This window comes from Danio rerio, chromosome 9 (genome assembly GCF_052040795.2).
Source record: "Danio rerio strain M-AB ecotype USA chromosome 9, GRCz13ab, whole genome shotgun sequence".
NCBI classification, from domain to species: Eukaryota; Metazoa; Chordata; class Actinopteri; order Cypriniformes; family Danionidae; genus Danio; species Danio rerio.
The window spans coordinates 20,716,565-20,733,512 of record NC_141029.1 but is presented as its reverse complement, the minus strand read 5'-3'; the positions used below and the strand labels follow the sequence as shown (position 1 = coordinate 20,733,512).

The 16,948-nt window shown below is 38.1% G+C and overlaps 2 protein-coding genes across 2 annotated transcripts in view; one reads left to right on the top strand and one right to left on the bottom strand.

Moving 5' to 3' along the window:
• gtf2f2b (general transcription factor IIF, polypeptide 2b) overlaps positions 1 to 16,948 on the bottom strand; it is a 56,840-nt gene that overhangs the window by 13,844 nt on the left and 26,048 nt on the right. Inside the window, 3 exon segments of the mRNA NM_001017832.1 lie at positions 955 to 1,098; positions 1,383 to 1,482; positions 1,552 to 1,633. Coding sequence (NP_001017832.1) covers positions 955 to 1,098; positions 1,383 to 1,482; positions 1,552 to 1,633 — 326 coding nt within the window.
• kctd4 (potassium channel tetramerization domain containing 4) lies at positions 14,871 to 16,431 on the top strand. The gene is given in 1 exon segment (NM_001002224.2): positions 14,871 to 16,431. A coding segment is annotated over 1 exon segment (777 nt). The 5' UTR covers positions 14,871 to 15,006; the 3' UTR covers positions 15,784 to 16,431.

The window sequence follows — 16,948 nt, the reverse complement described above, 5'->3', positions numbered from 1 at the left end:
TTTTGTTTTGTCATGCGTCACTCTCTCATTTAACTTTTTCTGAAAGGATCTGATGTCAGAAGCACTTCAATAATCATGAGCATGTTATTAATATGAGCTCAAGAAGTTTGTTATTTCAAATATAGACGCGGACGCGAGCTCTCTCAAAAAAAGTGAAACCGCTTGCACTTTAGACTGCCTTGTAGACAATGACAGGGTATATTTTGCTTTTTTTCTTGGCTTTGTGGCTGTTCATCAAAACGACGACAAGATTGGTTTAAGCTTGGATCAACAAGGTCATTATTATATGTATCTATTACTACGATGCAATGTATTGGGTTTGTATTTAAAAACGACGATTCCTTTGTTTTCATTCTTTTGGCTTGTGCATGAGCTAGTGATGTATCTCTGTAAAACAAATATTGTTCAGCTGCACATTTTGCTCTGCCTTTTGGTACCCTTTTGTTGGGCTGGGTACCCTTTTGAAAGGGTACCCAAAAAGTGGTATGGTATGGTTTGCTTTTTGGTACCTTTTGACAGTACTTACCGTACCACTCAGTAAGCATGGGTCATTAGGTACCTTTCTGGAGTCAGGACCAATGGAGGATGAGTGAGCTCTCGCATTTCAACTAAAATATCTCAATTTGTATTTTGAAGAATACAAATTTAAAAAAGACGGTTTACTTACCATTTACTCACCTTCAAAGGGTTCCAAAAATGTACAAGTTTCTATATTCTGTTGAACACAAAATATTTTTTTTGTTCAACAAAACAAAGAAACTCATACAGGTTTGCAACCACTGGAGGGTGAGTAAATTCACTCTTTTTGGGAGGGTGAACTGTCCTTTTAAGCACATAACCATTTTAAAAGTAGCTCAAGTGTAGGCCTACTCTTTTCCACAAGAGGAAGCACAAGCTCTGGGTTCATCCAGCGCAGTGTTTGTAAGTTTAATCGCCTTGAGCTGAACAACTCACCACCGGTTGCTTAGTGATGTCCACCAGGTCTCTGATGTTGTAGAACTGGTGCTTCTCGAAGGCAGAGAAGAGCATTTCCAGAACCTTCTGCTTGTCAGCTCGTGCACGCTTGCCTTCCTCTTTCTTTCTCTTTTCATATTCCAACTGAACAGAAGCAAAAGCAAACCATAATGATCATTCGGCCATGTTATAATATCATATAATATGAAATGTACTTTACTGTAGGACAGCTATGTAGTATGTTACTGTATTTTAAAGTTGCATTGTGAAAATATGTGTATATCTTACAGTACAGATATACATATACCAGCAATATAGAGCATATTCAGCAAGATCAATGGTGCTGTGAATGTAAATACAGTAGTTTGGCAAACTGCTGCCAGTAAGTTACTGTAAATTCTGCAAGAAGTTTTTAACAGTGTACTTACATTATGACTGTGGTTGGACACAGGTTTGTAATTGGTTGTGATGGCTTTTTCAAGCCTCTGGGAAAAACGAAGAGGTTTGGTGGATTCTTCGATCTGCAGCCTGGGAAAAAAAGGACACTTGCAGATGGTCTAATCAGACGCATTGTTTTGCAATCAAACATTGACTTACTTTTTTAATTTCATGTAGCTCTCGCTGACTGCAGGTCTGCATTCAGCTCGCTGCACAACCATTCCTTCGAGAGCTATCTTGTCTGAAAAACACAGATGTTTTCTCTTTTATTATTGGTCATACATAGTGTAAGTAAACGCTGCTCCTCCTTTTTTTATAAGTTGTTTATTTTTTAACATTACACAGCCATGCTTATAAACCATGTGTCATGCATTACACACATTAATACAAAAGAGAGCGTGACTATTCACTCCAGAATTAGTTGGTTATCACTCTGATATTCATTTCTGACAAATAATTCCTTTTATAACATTGTACAGTTATGTTTATACACAGTGACTCATTGAATGACGCATTACACAATCATTTAATCAAAGGGACAGTTTACACTCAAAATTATTGGTCACACTTTATTTTAAGGTACAATTCTTGCTTTTAAAAATCTTAACTATGACTTTTTGTTCAATAATGTCTGAATTTGCTGCTTATTAATAGATATTGTTAGGTTTAGGTATTAGGTAGGATTAGGGACAAAGAATAAGATACTAAAATACTATAAATACTATATACTATTCATAAATACTAAAAAATAGCCAATATCTCAATTATAAGTAGGTTATAAGCCACTAGTTAATAGCGAAAATTAAGATTTAAACTGTTTTTGAACCTTTTTATCATTGTCATCATCATCATCATCTACAAAACTGTAAACCATATTAATTTTTCTTATTTTTTTACATTACACAGCAATGCCCATGCATACTGTTTAAATACAACAGTTCTGTTTGGTTTTTGAATCTGATTGGCTGATAGCCATGCAATATCTTTGCAAAGTCCTTCGGGGAGAAAAACTCAGCGTAAATTTACCCCAGTTAAACTACAGTAGATCAAATCAATAAAAAAGGTAAGTGATTAAGGCCAATTCTATTTTTGTACCCCTACCCCTTCCCCTTGGCCCTTAAAATATAATTTAACTTTTATAATTTACCCCTCAGAATTGGGACAGCACTACACCACCTGCACACGTCAACATATGTCATAGCGATCTCCAGCTTTATATGAGATTAGACGATTGCGACTGCTTTAGTTATTCTAGTTGTGTTATGTTTTTGGTATTTATCTTCAGGAAATCACTGAAGGCATATATTATAGTTATTATTATGATAGTGTGGCAATAAGATCGTAACTATACTGTGCATTTACACAGTGGCCAAACTCATCTATGTAAACAAATAAAAACAACATTAACATTATAGCAGACACTGTAAAAAAAAAAAAACATTCCCAGCCACTAGACCAGGGGTGTCCACACTCAGTTCTGAAGGGCCGGTGTCCTGGAGACTTAAGCTCCAACCCTATTCAAAAACATAAGAACCAACTAATAGAGCTCTTACTAGGTATACTAGAAACTTTCAGGCAGGTGTCTTGAAGCAAGTTGGAGCTAAAGTCAGCAGAACACCGGCCCTCCAGGACCGACTTTGGACACCCCTGCACTAGACATTACTGACAGGGTATTCGAGTGTCAAAATGTTGTGGGAGTTATTAATATAGATTACAGATCGCGAAATTTACAGGTTATTATTTTAGCTTTTTTTTTTTTAAAGCATGACGGTAAAACATAAACACATTTATGAATATATTAAAACATATGCTTGTTTGTTCCAAAAATTCTTAGTAATGACAAAAAAAAAATACAAATTTGTGAATCTCCTTAATTCCGGGTGTATCAATCCGTTGTGGCTGGTCAACAAATACTACCAGATTAATATGATATAAATGTACCACTACAATATACAAAAGTCAGATATCGACTAAGGCCCAATCACAGTTCTAGCCCTTCCCTTTATCCCTACCCCTTGTTTTGCATCTTCCTGTGAAGAGGTAGGGGTATCCCAATTCTCTTTAGCTTGAAGGTATAGGGAAGGTATATAAAACGAAGGTATATAAAACAATGATTTTTCTGGACCACAATTGAAACCACCATGTGTGGTCCTGAAAAATCTGTCCAAAGAGATATTTACCCCTTCCCTTTAGCCCTATACCTTCAAGCTAAAGAGAGAGAGGGAGCTCATGTCTATATCTATATTCGCAATAACAAATTTCTTGAGCTGATGATAATATCCTGCGCATGATTATTGAAGTGCTTCTGACATCCAATCCTTTCAGAAACAGACAAACAAGAGAGTGACGCATGACAAAACAAAGGAAAAGCCGAAAAAACAAAGGAGCAAAGGATTCTTTCAGCAACCTAAACATGAACAAACTGCCATGTTTAACTATTATAATCACCTTTTGGACTATTATGAATGACAGAATTACTCTCTAACAGAGTTTGCATGTGCTGGTGAAGATTAAAGATGCAGATGAGCGGTTTGCACTGACTGGGCTATATGTTACGTGTTGTTTTTGAACCCAAATAAGGACTAAATGTATGTTGTGTGTAGTTTTTCTGTAATTGGTAACATATCAAACACTTTAAGGGTCTTTATGTGTTCATATATGTTGGATTTATTTATTTATTTTATATAATTGCAGACATTGATCTGCAGATATAATCATGTTTATAGAAAGGTTAGAAATAAACATTTAAACACAAGTATTTACATCTGTTTTGTGAGAAGTACTACTCATATGATGTATGAACGACCCGTACAGCTTTACATTGACATTTCCTTGAGCGAGAATGATGTCGACTGAAGCTTTACCATTGGTACCCTTTTGGCAGTGGAAACGCAGGCCTGATAAAGGTGACCCGTACTGACCCGTACCATACCGTACTGAACCACTCAGTGGAAACGGGCCATTGGAAACATCCGGATGTATTTTTCTACAATAGGAGGTCATATAATCGCCATGTATCATCCACAGTTCACGCTGAATTTAGTTTAATTTTATAGGCATTTACACATCCGCTGAGTAAATCTTGTTTTTCTCTATTAATGCTTTTTATAACACTAAACAACGTCATGCATCACATTCTCACATAAAGGGCTGACTCACGCCAAGAAAAAAATGCATTTTATCTCATCAATTACCCAAACGGTGAATCAGTGATACTTGTATTTTAACGAATTACCCCTTTTCTATGTTACTCACAATGTGTCAAGCTCTCGTACAAAAGACCAAAGCGAATCTAATTAAAACTTTTGCGAGGACAATTAATGGTTTTGCGCTAAAGCATTAGCATACTTCAACAGCAAGCACTCTCTAATAAAGCGTTGGCACAAAACCCCTCTTTTAAAAGTGACAATTGGAATACTGTGATTCAACCAGGTGGTTTTTATGGCGCTATTCTGAAGTGTTTGACTTTTGTATGTAAAAACGATGTGGTCAACTAGTCATGAATGACGATGATTTGAATCAAAGCCCAATGAGTCTCCCTCCAGTGGAATGGCATTGTGTTGCGCTGCGTTCATTTGAAGTCCGCCTAATGCTTCTATTGATTGTATTAATTGTACAGCGGTGCCTGCACTACCTTGTGGTTATTGTCCCTGAGGCCTTTTAAAAGGGCAGAAATATTTCCCTCACAAAATCCATCAGAGCAGCACTAATGCGCACAATTATTGGCAATTATTGCCAGATGAGCATCAGAGCACTTGTTGGAGTAACTCCATAAAAACGCCCACTTGTGTTTCACAACTTCAACAAAGCATCCATTTTCCTCGCAATTACCCAGAGGCTATGAAGAGGGGTCAGGGCACACCGAGACCTCAAGGTTCGCATCTCCTCTGCTCAGCCCCTCCCTGAACATCACGTGACTTGCGCAATCTTATGAGGCCAATAACATTACATAAGTATTTCCACACATGAATGTTGGCTCTGAATGGAATGGAACTGTGTTTGGGGGTGGCACGAGTTGCTCAAACCGATGGTGGGCTGCAGATCCGATGCTGAGATGATAGCGAGGTTACGGGGGTCGGTCTTCCACCTCCTCACAAGATCCCACTAGTTTGACTTCCTTAGAGACGAGAGCAATAACATCCTGAGCCCTCAGCAGGACACAGCCTCTCTACCTCCACTCGCACACCCACCCGCAGGCAGAGCTTCAATCCCCACGTCTCTTCATCAGCATACAGAAGCAGAGAAGCGAGCCTTTTCAATGCCTCAAGATCTCTTAAACTTGTTGCTCACCCGGCGCCTGTTGAATGTGAAATGAATCTAGCATCACATGCAGTCAGCGTTGAGCAAGCTACATGACAAATGTAGTGAGCTAATCTATTAGCTACTCTAATTAGAATGTAGCTTAACTACACTAAAAGCTACTTCGCAAAAGCTTAGCTACATCTAAGCTAATTTTGTCATTTTCATTTTTAAGTCGAAGCAACTTAAACCCAGTGGATGTGTCAATAGATGTGTTACACATTTAAAATGTTATAGTAATTTAGAGTAAATGGAAATATTTCAGACAATCTTTTAGACAAGATCTAAAACAGATCTATAATGGTGGGGATTAAGCCTATGGAAGATTGTAACTCTTATTTGTATGCATGAACTTACTCTTTCTCTCTTACAGATATCACTCAACGGGGCATCTGACATGTACCTCACTCAGAGAATGCGTTAGGGTTTCCCCTACCTTAATACACCTAAAACACGGATTGCTGTAACCCCTCTCACCACCCCTCCTCACCCCCTTTCATATAATGTAATGTAATGATTGTGAGGGTGCAGGTGAGACGACATTGAGACATTCAAATATATCTCATGCTCTGCGTCATGTAAAACTATTAATTGCTAACTGAAATCAATATAATTTGATTATTTATTCATTCATTCATTTTCTTGTCGTCTTAGTCCCTTTATTAATCTGGAGTTGCCACAGCGGAATGAACCGCCAACTTATCCATCAAGTTTTTATGCAGCGGATGCCCTTCCAGCCGCAACCCATCTCTGGGAAACATCCACACATACACACACACTCATACACTACGGACAATTTAGCCTACCCAATTCCCCTGTACCGCATGTCTTTGGACTGTGGGGGAAACCGGAGCACCCGGAGGAAACCCACGCGAACGCAGGAAGAACATGCAAACTCCACACAGAAACGCCAACTGAGCCGAGGATCGAACCAGCGACCTTCTTGCTGTGAGGCAAACGTGCTGCCCACTGCACCACTGCGTCGCCATAATTTGATTATATGGTTTGGAATTTGATCATTAATGAGAGTATTTACTAGGGATGTCATGGTTCTTAACATAATATTAAACCGTTTGGTACGACATCCATGGTTCAATACGCGCTTGTGAATTGCGGTTTTCTCGGTTTTGCGTTTAAATAATTTATGAGCTGAGATGAGGAAACTCCTCCCTGCGAGTAAATATCTAATCACTATGCTCTAAAGATAGGGGGCGCTTAACCATCATTCCACACTTTAACATGGCAAGTGGCGGTGAAGTGAGGCTGAGGCAACCGTACAAGGAAGCGCCGGCGAAGTGAGGCAACAGTACAAGGAAGCGACACCGTCTTCAAATCTGCGGTGCGAGGACATTTCTGATTTGCCGGTAAGTATAATGCCATCCAATCCATCCCATCACTATGCTCTAAAGATAAGGGGCGCTTAACCATCATTCCACACTTTAACATGGCAAGCGGCGGTGAAGTAAGGCTGAAGCAACAGTACAAGGAAGCACCGGCGAAGTGAGGCAACAGTACGAAGAAGCAACGTTGTCTTTCAAATTTGCAGTGCGAGGACATTTCGAATTTGCTGGAAAATGCCAATAAAAGAAAAAAACGGTGAACAAAAGATTACTGTGTGCAAGCGTTGTTTTCCATGACTGCACATCTGCAGCGCCATCACCCAGCAATATCACTGTCTAAAGGCAGAATAGCAGAAAAGGTAATAAAGGTAATAATGTATGTTTATTTTCAAAATGTAGGAATTTGTGTTCGCCAGTTTGTACATGGACTGACAGCAGTTGTGAGATTTCAGTGTTAATTTTTTTATACAATACACTATGAACTAGTGTACTTTTCTTGGCTTTTAAGTAAAACAAAATAAGTATTGCAATAAATCGCTTTTATTTTTTTCTCCTTAACCTTTTACCGTTCCTATTGCCTATAGAATAAAAACATTTTAAAAAACATGTGTCAAGCCATGAGAACTGAACCGAACCAAAAACCGTGTTAAAAATCCCTAGTATTTACACTTTTTTGTGATTATTTTGTGTTTAAATAAAAATTTTGCTGGATCACAAAAATTAGCGACTTTGTTGATTTTGTGTTGGATTCAGCGATCGCAGAATTGCGAAAAACTAGGGGGTCAGCATTAGTAACTAATCAATTCAAGTTTATTTGTATAGTGCTTTTGTATAACTCAAGTAACAATAGACATTTAAAGATCAAATCAGCTTTAACAAAAGCACAGCATCCGAATCCTTGCATCTTAACATGTACTTCTCGATGGTCACGAGTGAATCCTGCTTCAGAAATAACTTCTTTCTCTCAGTTATCTTTCCATCAAGCAAGTTTCTTGTTTTGACCGGGGGAAATGTGGCAGTAACACACCATAACATTTGTTGTGAAGAAATGTGAAGAAGAAGAAATCGTCATTCACACTAGACATCGGCCTCACAGCTCCATGAATCCATGATCGGTAAATGTAGCTTGTGTGGACGCTACTGTACTTAAAATAGCGTCACTACTGAAAAGCTTTTAATTTTGAAAGTAGTGACAATACCGCCATGCTACTGAGAAATGTACTTAAGCTAGTAGCCACTACTTGTAGCAACGCTACTGCCCAACATTCAACACTGCATACAGTCAAAGTGCAGTTAAAGGTGCCATATTCTGCATTAAATAAATAATGTTCTGTGATATCTATGTAGTTTGTATGTGGCTTTGGTATGTTTAAATATTCTCCAGAAACGAGTTTATATACTTGTTTAGTACCTTTATAAAATATCCCTAAGAATCTTGAGTTTGACCATATTTGGAAGGGTCATGAATATTATTGTGCTCTGTTCTGACACTGGCAATTTAATTTTAGGAATCTTTCTTATATATATATATATATATATATATATATATCTCATATCTCATTTGTCAAAATATTATTTTATCAAACTGAGTTAAATCTTTTTTAACTGACGTGAGAGTAAACCTGTTGGCTAGATGCATGGAGTGAATGTAATATCTAATATAAGCAACCTGGTTTGCTCCGGGTTTGTGTTGAGGATGAAATATAGGTTAATTTATATTTATACTCGCTAAATGGAACAGACAGCAATGTGTTTGCAGTTGTATTTCAAAGCTTTAATGTATATGGAAACACAGGTAGGAATTAATATCTACCTCTGCATAAAAAGATGAGTTTTATTAGCATTCTTTCAGTCCGGAAAATTGATGTGCATTAAACACTTGTATTCAACAGTGTGCATGTGTTCGTTGCCTCAGTAGTGAAAATAAATACATTTCTAATCCGTATATCCTGCATTTTGCATTGTGGCGGCTGTGAATATACGGCTGGCTAAAAAAATAAAAAATAAAAATGGAAAAAAATGTGATTGAGGCTCACAGTATGTCATTATCCTTTACTGAACTTTTATTGTTCAGCTACGCCTAGCTATAATTACATTTTCATTACATGGGACCTTTGATGTATGCTTTTCAATTAAAGTTTTTTATATTAAGAACGACATTCTAATGGAGTATCGGCTTCGACACAGAGATTTGTGAAGCACCAGAACACTGAGAAGACTGGCCAAAGCACAATAACAGTTGTAATCGTTTTAAAGGACTCTCAGGGAGATGGGGGAGATATTTTTGGGACGAGATCTGCTAGTAAAATAATAATAATCGCATGCCTCAGAGGCGTCTGTGGCACAATTTCTCCTCGCTCTACCTCTGCTGGCTCCATTTCCACATGTGCCTTGAAATACTGTGCACTTGATAGTTTAGTGTCTGAAAACAGCATGCAAACAAATGCACAATAGTACAAACATATCTAAACTCAAGTTGCATGAATTTCATTGTATTGGATAAATAAAATTATTTATATTAGCAGGTCTCAAGGTCAATGTTAGGGTGAATATCATTCAAAAGTGAGTGTTTAGTTCGTCCAAGAGATTATGTGATGTCAGTGTTCTTAAAGGCAAAGGTCAATATGTTGTCATATGTGCCCACTTGCAACAGCCATACTGTATGTGTCTGGCTCCTTATTTTGAATCAGAATGTTTCCATGACAACAACATAAAAGCAAAATTCATACTTATGGAAATTCAGCTGTTAAGACTGCGGTAGAAAAACAAACAAACAGAGAAGATGTATAAACATCGAAGGCATGTTGAACGATGGTTCAGTTGAAAAGCAACAGACAGAGTACTTCACTGGTTAAAATGAATGATGATGAACCACTGGATTGTCATAAACTAACATTGGTTTAATTTTATCAATTCAATTTAAATGACACTTTTTAACCCAAGTGTGGGGTTTGTCCATATTTGACATAACATTGGACTACAACAACCCAGCATTTTAAAATATAGTATTTAGTATTCAATTCTGGAATTGTTGAGACTTGTCAAGTTTGGTTTGATAAAAACCAATTCTAATAAAATTGCTCCACTAGTGCAATTCATTTGAAATGTGAATGCTGGTATCTATTCCTTGGTTTCAAACCAAAACTTCAAAATGAAATGGAACAAAGTCACACGATGCTACCATAAAAATGCTCAAGTGTACCTTGTTTTTTCTCATCATAGTTGTGATATTGCCCATTTCATTTCAATACAGGTTCTGGAAACAGATTTCCTTGCAGAGGATTTTTGTTTGTGAGTGCAAAAAAATAAAAAATAAAAATCTTGGTGCCGTTTCAACTTTTTTTTTTTTTTTTACAATTTATTATAAGATCTTCATGACTTATTCAAGCTTAGTCCTTTTCGAAGTGATCCTAAGCATATTTCATTAAGTGTAATGCGAAACACAGTATGTGAAAAGACTTAAATGAGAAATGTAAAAAAAGCACTCATCAAATTTCAAAAACACTCTGATTCCTCACAGCTAATAGTGTTTATTTGACATTTGGTGGTAATCTCGATTTAATCTCTGTTTTCAGAGACTTTTCAAAGTGGTGAGCCATCCTAAAGTGACTGAAACCCTTCGACAGCAGATGAAGAACAATTGGATGAGCCTTTCAGTTGATCAAACAACAAATAACAAAACATGCATAGTTGGTGGTCCTCCAGGAACATGGTTGAGAAACACTGGTTTAGAATATGTTTTTTTTTTTTTTTTATAATGTCACAAACTCATAAGCCTCATTTTAAATAATCAAATGCTTTAAATTTAGAAAACAATTTCCAAGTTGTCAGTTATTGGTGCTTATCTGGCTTTTGGTGGAATCTCTATTTAATTTAATTTAATTCTATTTAATGAGCCATCCTAAAGTGACTGTAACCCTCAGACAGCCGATGAAGAACAAATAGATGAGCCTTTCAGTTGATCATTGAACATGAATATGTCAAGAATATGTCACTAACTAATTTAAGCTTCATTTGAAATGCTTAAATGCTTTAAATGGCATTAAAAACCTGAAACAATCAGAATAAAACAAGCAACTACAGTTAAAATGCATTACAGAATAGAATGAATGGCAAAGATCCAGTCAATCATCGCCTCCAGAAAGATCAAAGAAGATCTAGTCAGAAGAGTTTTGATGGAAGCACAGCTGTCACCAAGAAGACCCCATAATGCACCATTGTTGAAAAAAAAAAAAAAAGCATGTGCAGAGTCTGTTAAAATTTGCCAAGGAAAACAATGACTCAAAGAAAAATATGTAATGATGAAAGTTAAAATGGAAAGTTAAAAAGTTAAAACACAAGTCTCATTTCACTGTAAAAACTGAAGCATGATGATTCAAAAATCATTAGATGGGGATGCTTGTCTTATTGTGGAGTTTAGACCTATTTATCATTTTCCAAATATCAGTTTAAATTTTTCAGAACAGTAGAAGAGACTATGTTGATCCACATTGAATAGAAAATGCTCCTAAAATTGCTATTTCAACAAGACAACAACTCTAAACAACCGAGTAATGGCCTGTTTCCACTGAGTGGTACAGTACAGTATACGGTATGGTTCAGCTCGGTACGCTTTTATGGCCGTTTCGACTGTGAGAAGGTACCTAAAAGCAAACTGTACTGTACCTCTTTTTGGGTACCCTTTGCAAACCTATTAAAAGGTGATTCATACCGACCTGTACCATACCGTACAGAAAATGTGGAATGAAGGTTGTTCTTCCTGCATTGATAGTTTCTTGGGCCTGTTTCTGGTACCAGTAGTTCAGTAATTTAACCAAAAATTGTCTTTATTTTATTGTTCAATGTACTAACTGCTATTTTCTGACAGATTAATTTGTATTTTCTTTGCCTCATTAAAAATTAATTCACACAATTTCTAAATACTTTTATTCAAAATGATATATGCAATGTTGCCGCTGTATTTGAATTATGGAAATAAAAGCTATTTAAAAATAGTTGCACTTTATTCACATCATTAAGTTGTGCTATTGATTTAAACACAAATGTGTCATGTTTTTTGGGGCATTTAGTAAATGAACATACAGTATTGTAAATATTTGTTAAGCACACAAATTACTATATTTATCTAAAATATTAATAATAAGATATACCAAACTTTACTGAAGTGATTAAATATTGGTCATACTAACAATCATGATTTAACTAAAAAAAGAAAAAAAAGAGTTTGTACCGGGGTGTCATGATTTTAACAAACTGTCAAATCAAAGCCATCACTGAATAAATTGTGGGAACAAATGTTCAATTTACAATCATATACCCCTTTTATTTTACTTTAGTTTTAACTATCCTTCAAAATACCACTCTTTTTCCTATTTTGTACTGTAATGATGATTGAAGTATCCAAACATCCTTTTGCCCAGTGTGGTTTGATAAATATGCATATTTAATTATTAATCTAGCCACCAAAAACAACATATTCTACACTTTGTTCATGTGCTTCTTAAGACGTCATGTTCTTCTGCACAAATTAACTAGAATATCTCTTATCCAAGTGCTCTTGCTTGTACCAATCAGCCACCAATGAATTGAAATCAATTTGGTCCTCTTCAAATTGAAACAAACAAGTGCACTAATTAAAACAAAAAGATAGATGAGAAAAAGCAGGTCAGCCACCCACTATTTCTCTGGCATAGTTAAACCCGGTTTGCAATTCAAATGCAGATGAATAAACCCAGTAATCACATGATGATTAAACCATGACCAAGCCATCGTCTATAACAACTATAATCAGTCATATATGACCATAATGAACTGTCACTGCATCTGTAATCAGATGGCTATGTGCATGGGTGGCATAGTTTAAAAAAGCGAAGCAGAATGTGTGCCAGTGATGCCAGGGGTTGCATGGATGTGCTATTTGTGACATCATAACATGGCTAAAACTAAATATGAATGATGCTCCATTTTTTAAGGTGAGACATTAGAGAAAGACATTGTTGTTTTATGGCTTCTTTCAGAATTGTTGGTAAAAGCATCCAAAATATAGTTATAAATGTACATTTTATCACATTCTGTTTGATCCTAAAAGTGTTAATGGCAATGCATATCTATTTTTGAAGATTTTTATAAAGATATCTTGTAAAAACATGGTGCTTTTTGGCAGTAGCTTGGCTGTTGACAGTATTTTCTGATTTATGGAGCTGACAAAAGTAAAACTTTCAATGTCAACAACATTTAAACATGTCAAAAGCATTTAACAATATTTAAACTTGACTTCATCAAATATTCATGTTTCTGTTCTGGAACTATATGTAAATTAGTGCATATTTATTCAGACAACACTTTATGTATACATATTCAAACACCTTTTGCAAAAACTATGTTTAAAACTGTTAATACAGTAAATGCAATTAATGTGGTAAGTATGGTGATATTTGTTCAACTTAAAATAATCAATATACCTGGATAAAAGGTTGTGAGAGCTTAAATAAACAACATATCTTTTTTACACTTTAGACTCCATTGTGGACCTTGATCTCTGCTCTAACGACTTTTAGTGTTGCAATATATTGTAAAAAACAAGGTAATGAAGTAATTTGCTTCGGTAATTTAACAGTTTTCTTTCTTAAAACATTGTTAGCTGTAACAATTTGACCAAAACAATTGGCATAGCAGGTAAAAGTGATTTAATAAACCAAAATGCCAGCTTTTCAATGGAGGTTCATCAAAAAAAAGGCGGCGAATTTTGTGTAAAATGTAAATGATGTTACATTTTGAAATACATGACAAGCCTTTGTTAAAATCCAATTTAAGATATCTAATAAATATGTAAAGCTCAAACTGACACCAGCACTCGGATAATGATTTAGCCTCCACCCTGTCTCAGATGCTAATGACGTACATGGCACAAATTTCGTCTCAGAAAAGTCCATCTTCCTATCCTTGGGCTACAATAGCGGTGTCGTCATTCTGTAATGATTGACAGGCTGTCATTAGTCGGGGACATCAAAAAAAAAAAAAAAGTCACACTGATGCTGCTGCAGTTTAAGGGCATGTCTTCTCTCAGACAGACGAGAGCTTGGGATCTTTGCTACTGAAAACTCATGTTAAGACGGGATTAAATATAAGGATATTGATTTTGGGTTCTCATCCCTGGGTGGTTTATACATTGACACAGCCCTGCACTCCTTTGTTAGATGTACAACACCCTTAAAGACAGCTTGGGGCCAATTACGGGTTCAGCCCCCATGGCTTCCAGTCAAGACACAGGCTTTCTTATCAAAGGCTCCACCGATAACTGGGTCATGGCGATTACCTTAAAGCAAAAACCCAGCCTCTGAAAGAAAGAGAGAAACCTTCAATGCATTCATCTCTTTTGATATGAAGACAAACAAATCATTTACATAACTACACCTACACTGTACTGGATACGTCTCTCGTTTGACGATAAAGCTGCCAGTTGTCGGCACATCACACAGCAACGACTTAACACGATAGACGTGAAAGCATTAACATCTCGCTCCTCTCGCACTTTCATTGGAGGCAGTTCATTATGTGGGATCCCTGTGATTTGGCCCTCTCGGTGAGTTCACGTGCCGCCACCCAACCGAGGACTCCTTTCATCACAGGGCAGCGACGCTAATTGCCGAGCCAGAGCCAGAGAGGAGCTGAAGTGGAAAGGTGATTAAATTCAGCCTTTAGTGCGGAGGGCAGTGAGCAAAGCTCTCGCTCTTTCCGAGCCCACAGCACTGACGCAGTAGAGCCCACCCTTAACACCCCTCCTCCCACCGCGCGAGTGTATGCGCGCACACACATATATGTGTTTGCGTGGCTGTGAAAGGCTCAGACAGCGTTGGCAGCGCACACTGCTCCTGCGCTCCATGCCAGCGCCGCTCAGCTGCGCTCCTATTTGTCCAGGCGTCCGCTCACGCGCACGCTCCCCACACACTCCGCCAGGCTGGGTGTGAGGAACGGAATGGAATGGAACCTCAGAAGGATGGAGAGCGAACTGAGACAGATCAATCCGGACCTGCTGCAGCCCAGCAAGAGCTTTAAGAAACCCTCCTCTGGCACCATCACCATCAACGTGGGGGGGTACCTGTACGCAGCCCAGAGGCACACCCTTGCCAAACACCCCGGCTCCCTGCTGGAAGAAATGGTGACTGGGAAAAAGCCAGTGCTGCATGTGGACTCCATGGGTAACACCTTCATTGACCGGGACGGCCCTATCTTCCGTCACATATTAAACTTCTTGCGCTTGGGCGAGTTAGTGCTGCCCGAAGACTTCAAGGAAACCGAACTTCTCCGCAGAGAAGCCAACTTCTACCGCTTGAGCGAACTAGCCCAAGCCCTGCAGGATTGGGAGCAGCAGCAGGCCACACAGCGTGAACCTGCCTTCCTGGAGGTGACGGACAGCCACGAGCGCTCACAGGGTCTGAGAGTCTACTGCAGCGACAACACCTTCATCGAGAAGGTCAAGAACCGGCTGGTACAGATCTCCAAGAGTCGCCTGGACGGCTTTCCAGAGGAGTTCGAAGTGTCATCCAACATCATCCAGTTTCGACATTTCATCAAGTCGGAGCAGGGCTCTCGGCTTGTGCTGAAGCAGGACAGCACGTTTTTGTGTACACTAGAGTGTCTGAAGCTGGAGACGGTGATGCTGGCTCTCAAGGGAGGCTTTCGTCTGATCACCAGCCTGGACAGCAGTCGAGGATCAGTGGTCCAGTGCGAGGCTCTGCATTTTGTCAAGTGACCCCACTAGAGGAACTGTCACCACTAAACACATGACCCGCTGAAAACCATCTCGCGTCAACCAACACCAGCGTCCTCTACCGAAAACCTGTTATGGATTACTCTGCTAACCTGCTTCTACGTGACACACTCCAACGGACAAAGAGAGAAAGGAGAGAGACTGTACTGTACTGTGGGGCTTTGTTTGGTTTGTGTATGTAGTCGTCATCTGTTTACAATTGTCTTTACAGGAAGATCCACGGTTTGTACTTGATATGATTGCAGAGAACTGTGAAATCTAAAGGCTGAGTGTGATGGTCTTTACATTTGTGAGCAAGTTTTGTGATTTCTGGTAATGTGAACACATGTAGTGAACAACAGGTTGTAATCTTTTGAGTCTGTGAATGTTCTCGCACAATAAAGCTGCATTGTAAGTTATTTGTAACACTGTTGACGATCTACACTGTCTGTGAACTGTGGAGTGTATGCTGAGAAATGACAGTGGGCTGTATAAATAGAGCTACATTTATTTATTTATTAATTTTTTTATTATGTGCAGTGAGGTCTGCTTGTAAGAGCGATACTGTGTCCTAAATTGAATGTTTGCAATATTATGCAGCAAAATGTGACCTAAAAATTAAATTTCCTCCAGCATTGATCCAAATTTAAATGGGTTTGATCGTGTTTTTTTTTAGAGCACATGGCATACATACATCCAACGCAGATATTTTAGCATGCGTGTGCGTGCTGATTCAAAAACAATCTGATTCACTTCAGAAGAAGACAAGCTCCAAAACCTGTCAATCAAAGAAAATTGATGAAAAGTCCTACAAGTTGCTGTTAGTCAGAGCCAAGAACTCCGTGGGAAAAAATATCAGTTCAAAATAGATCCATCACCCTGTGAATTCTGCAAGCAAACAAAACATTCAGTGCGCTGACTAATTCTGAAAAACAGCTCTTCTTGACAAGCAGCTAAATTCAGTTACAGTCTAAATCGGCTGTTTCATAGAAAGGCAAAGGCAGACATATGGTTAGACTCACTTTGGATTAGCCGACATCTCCACACACTAGTATCCATCTGTTTCCATCAAATCTGTCATGCAATCTCCCACTAAAATGATTCATTTCTGACATGGGGAGGAATAAAGAAGCACCTTCAATCTCTTGTCGTGTGGACATCAAAACAG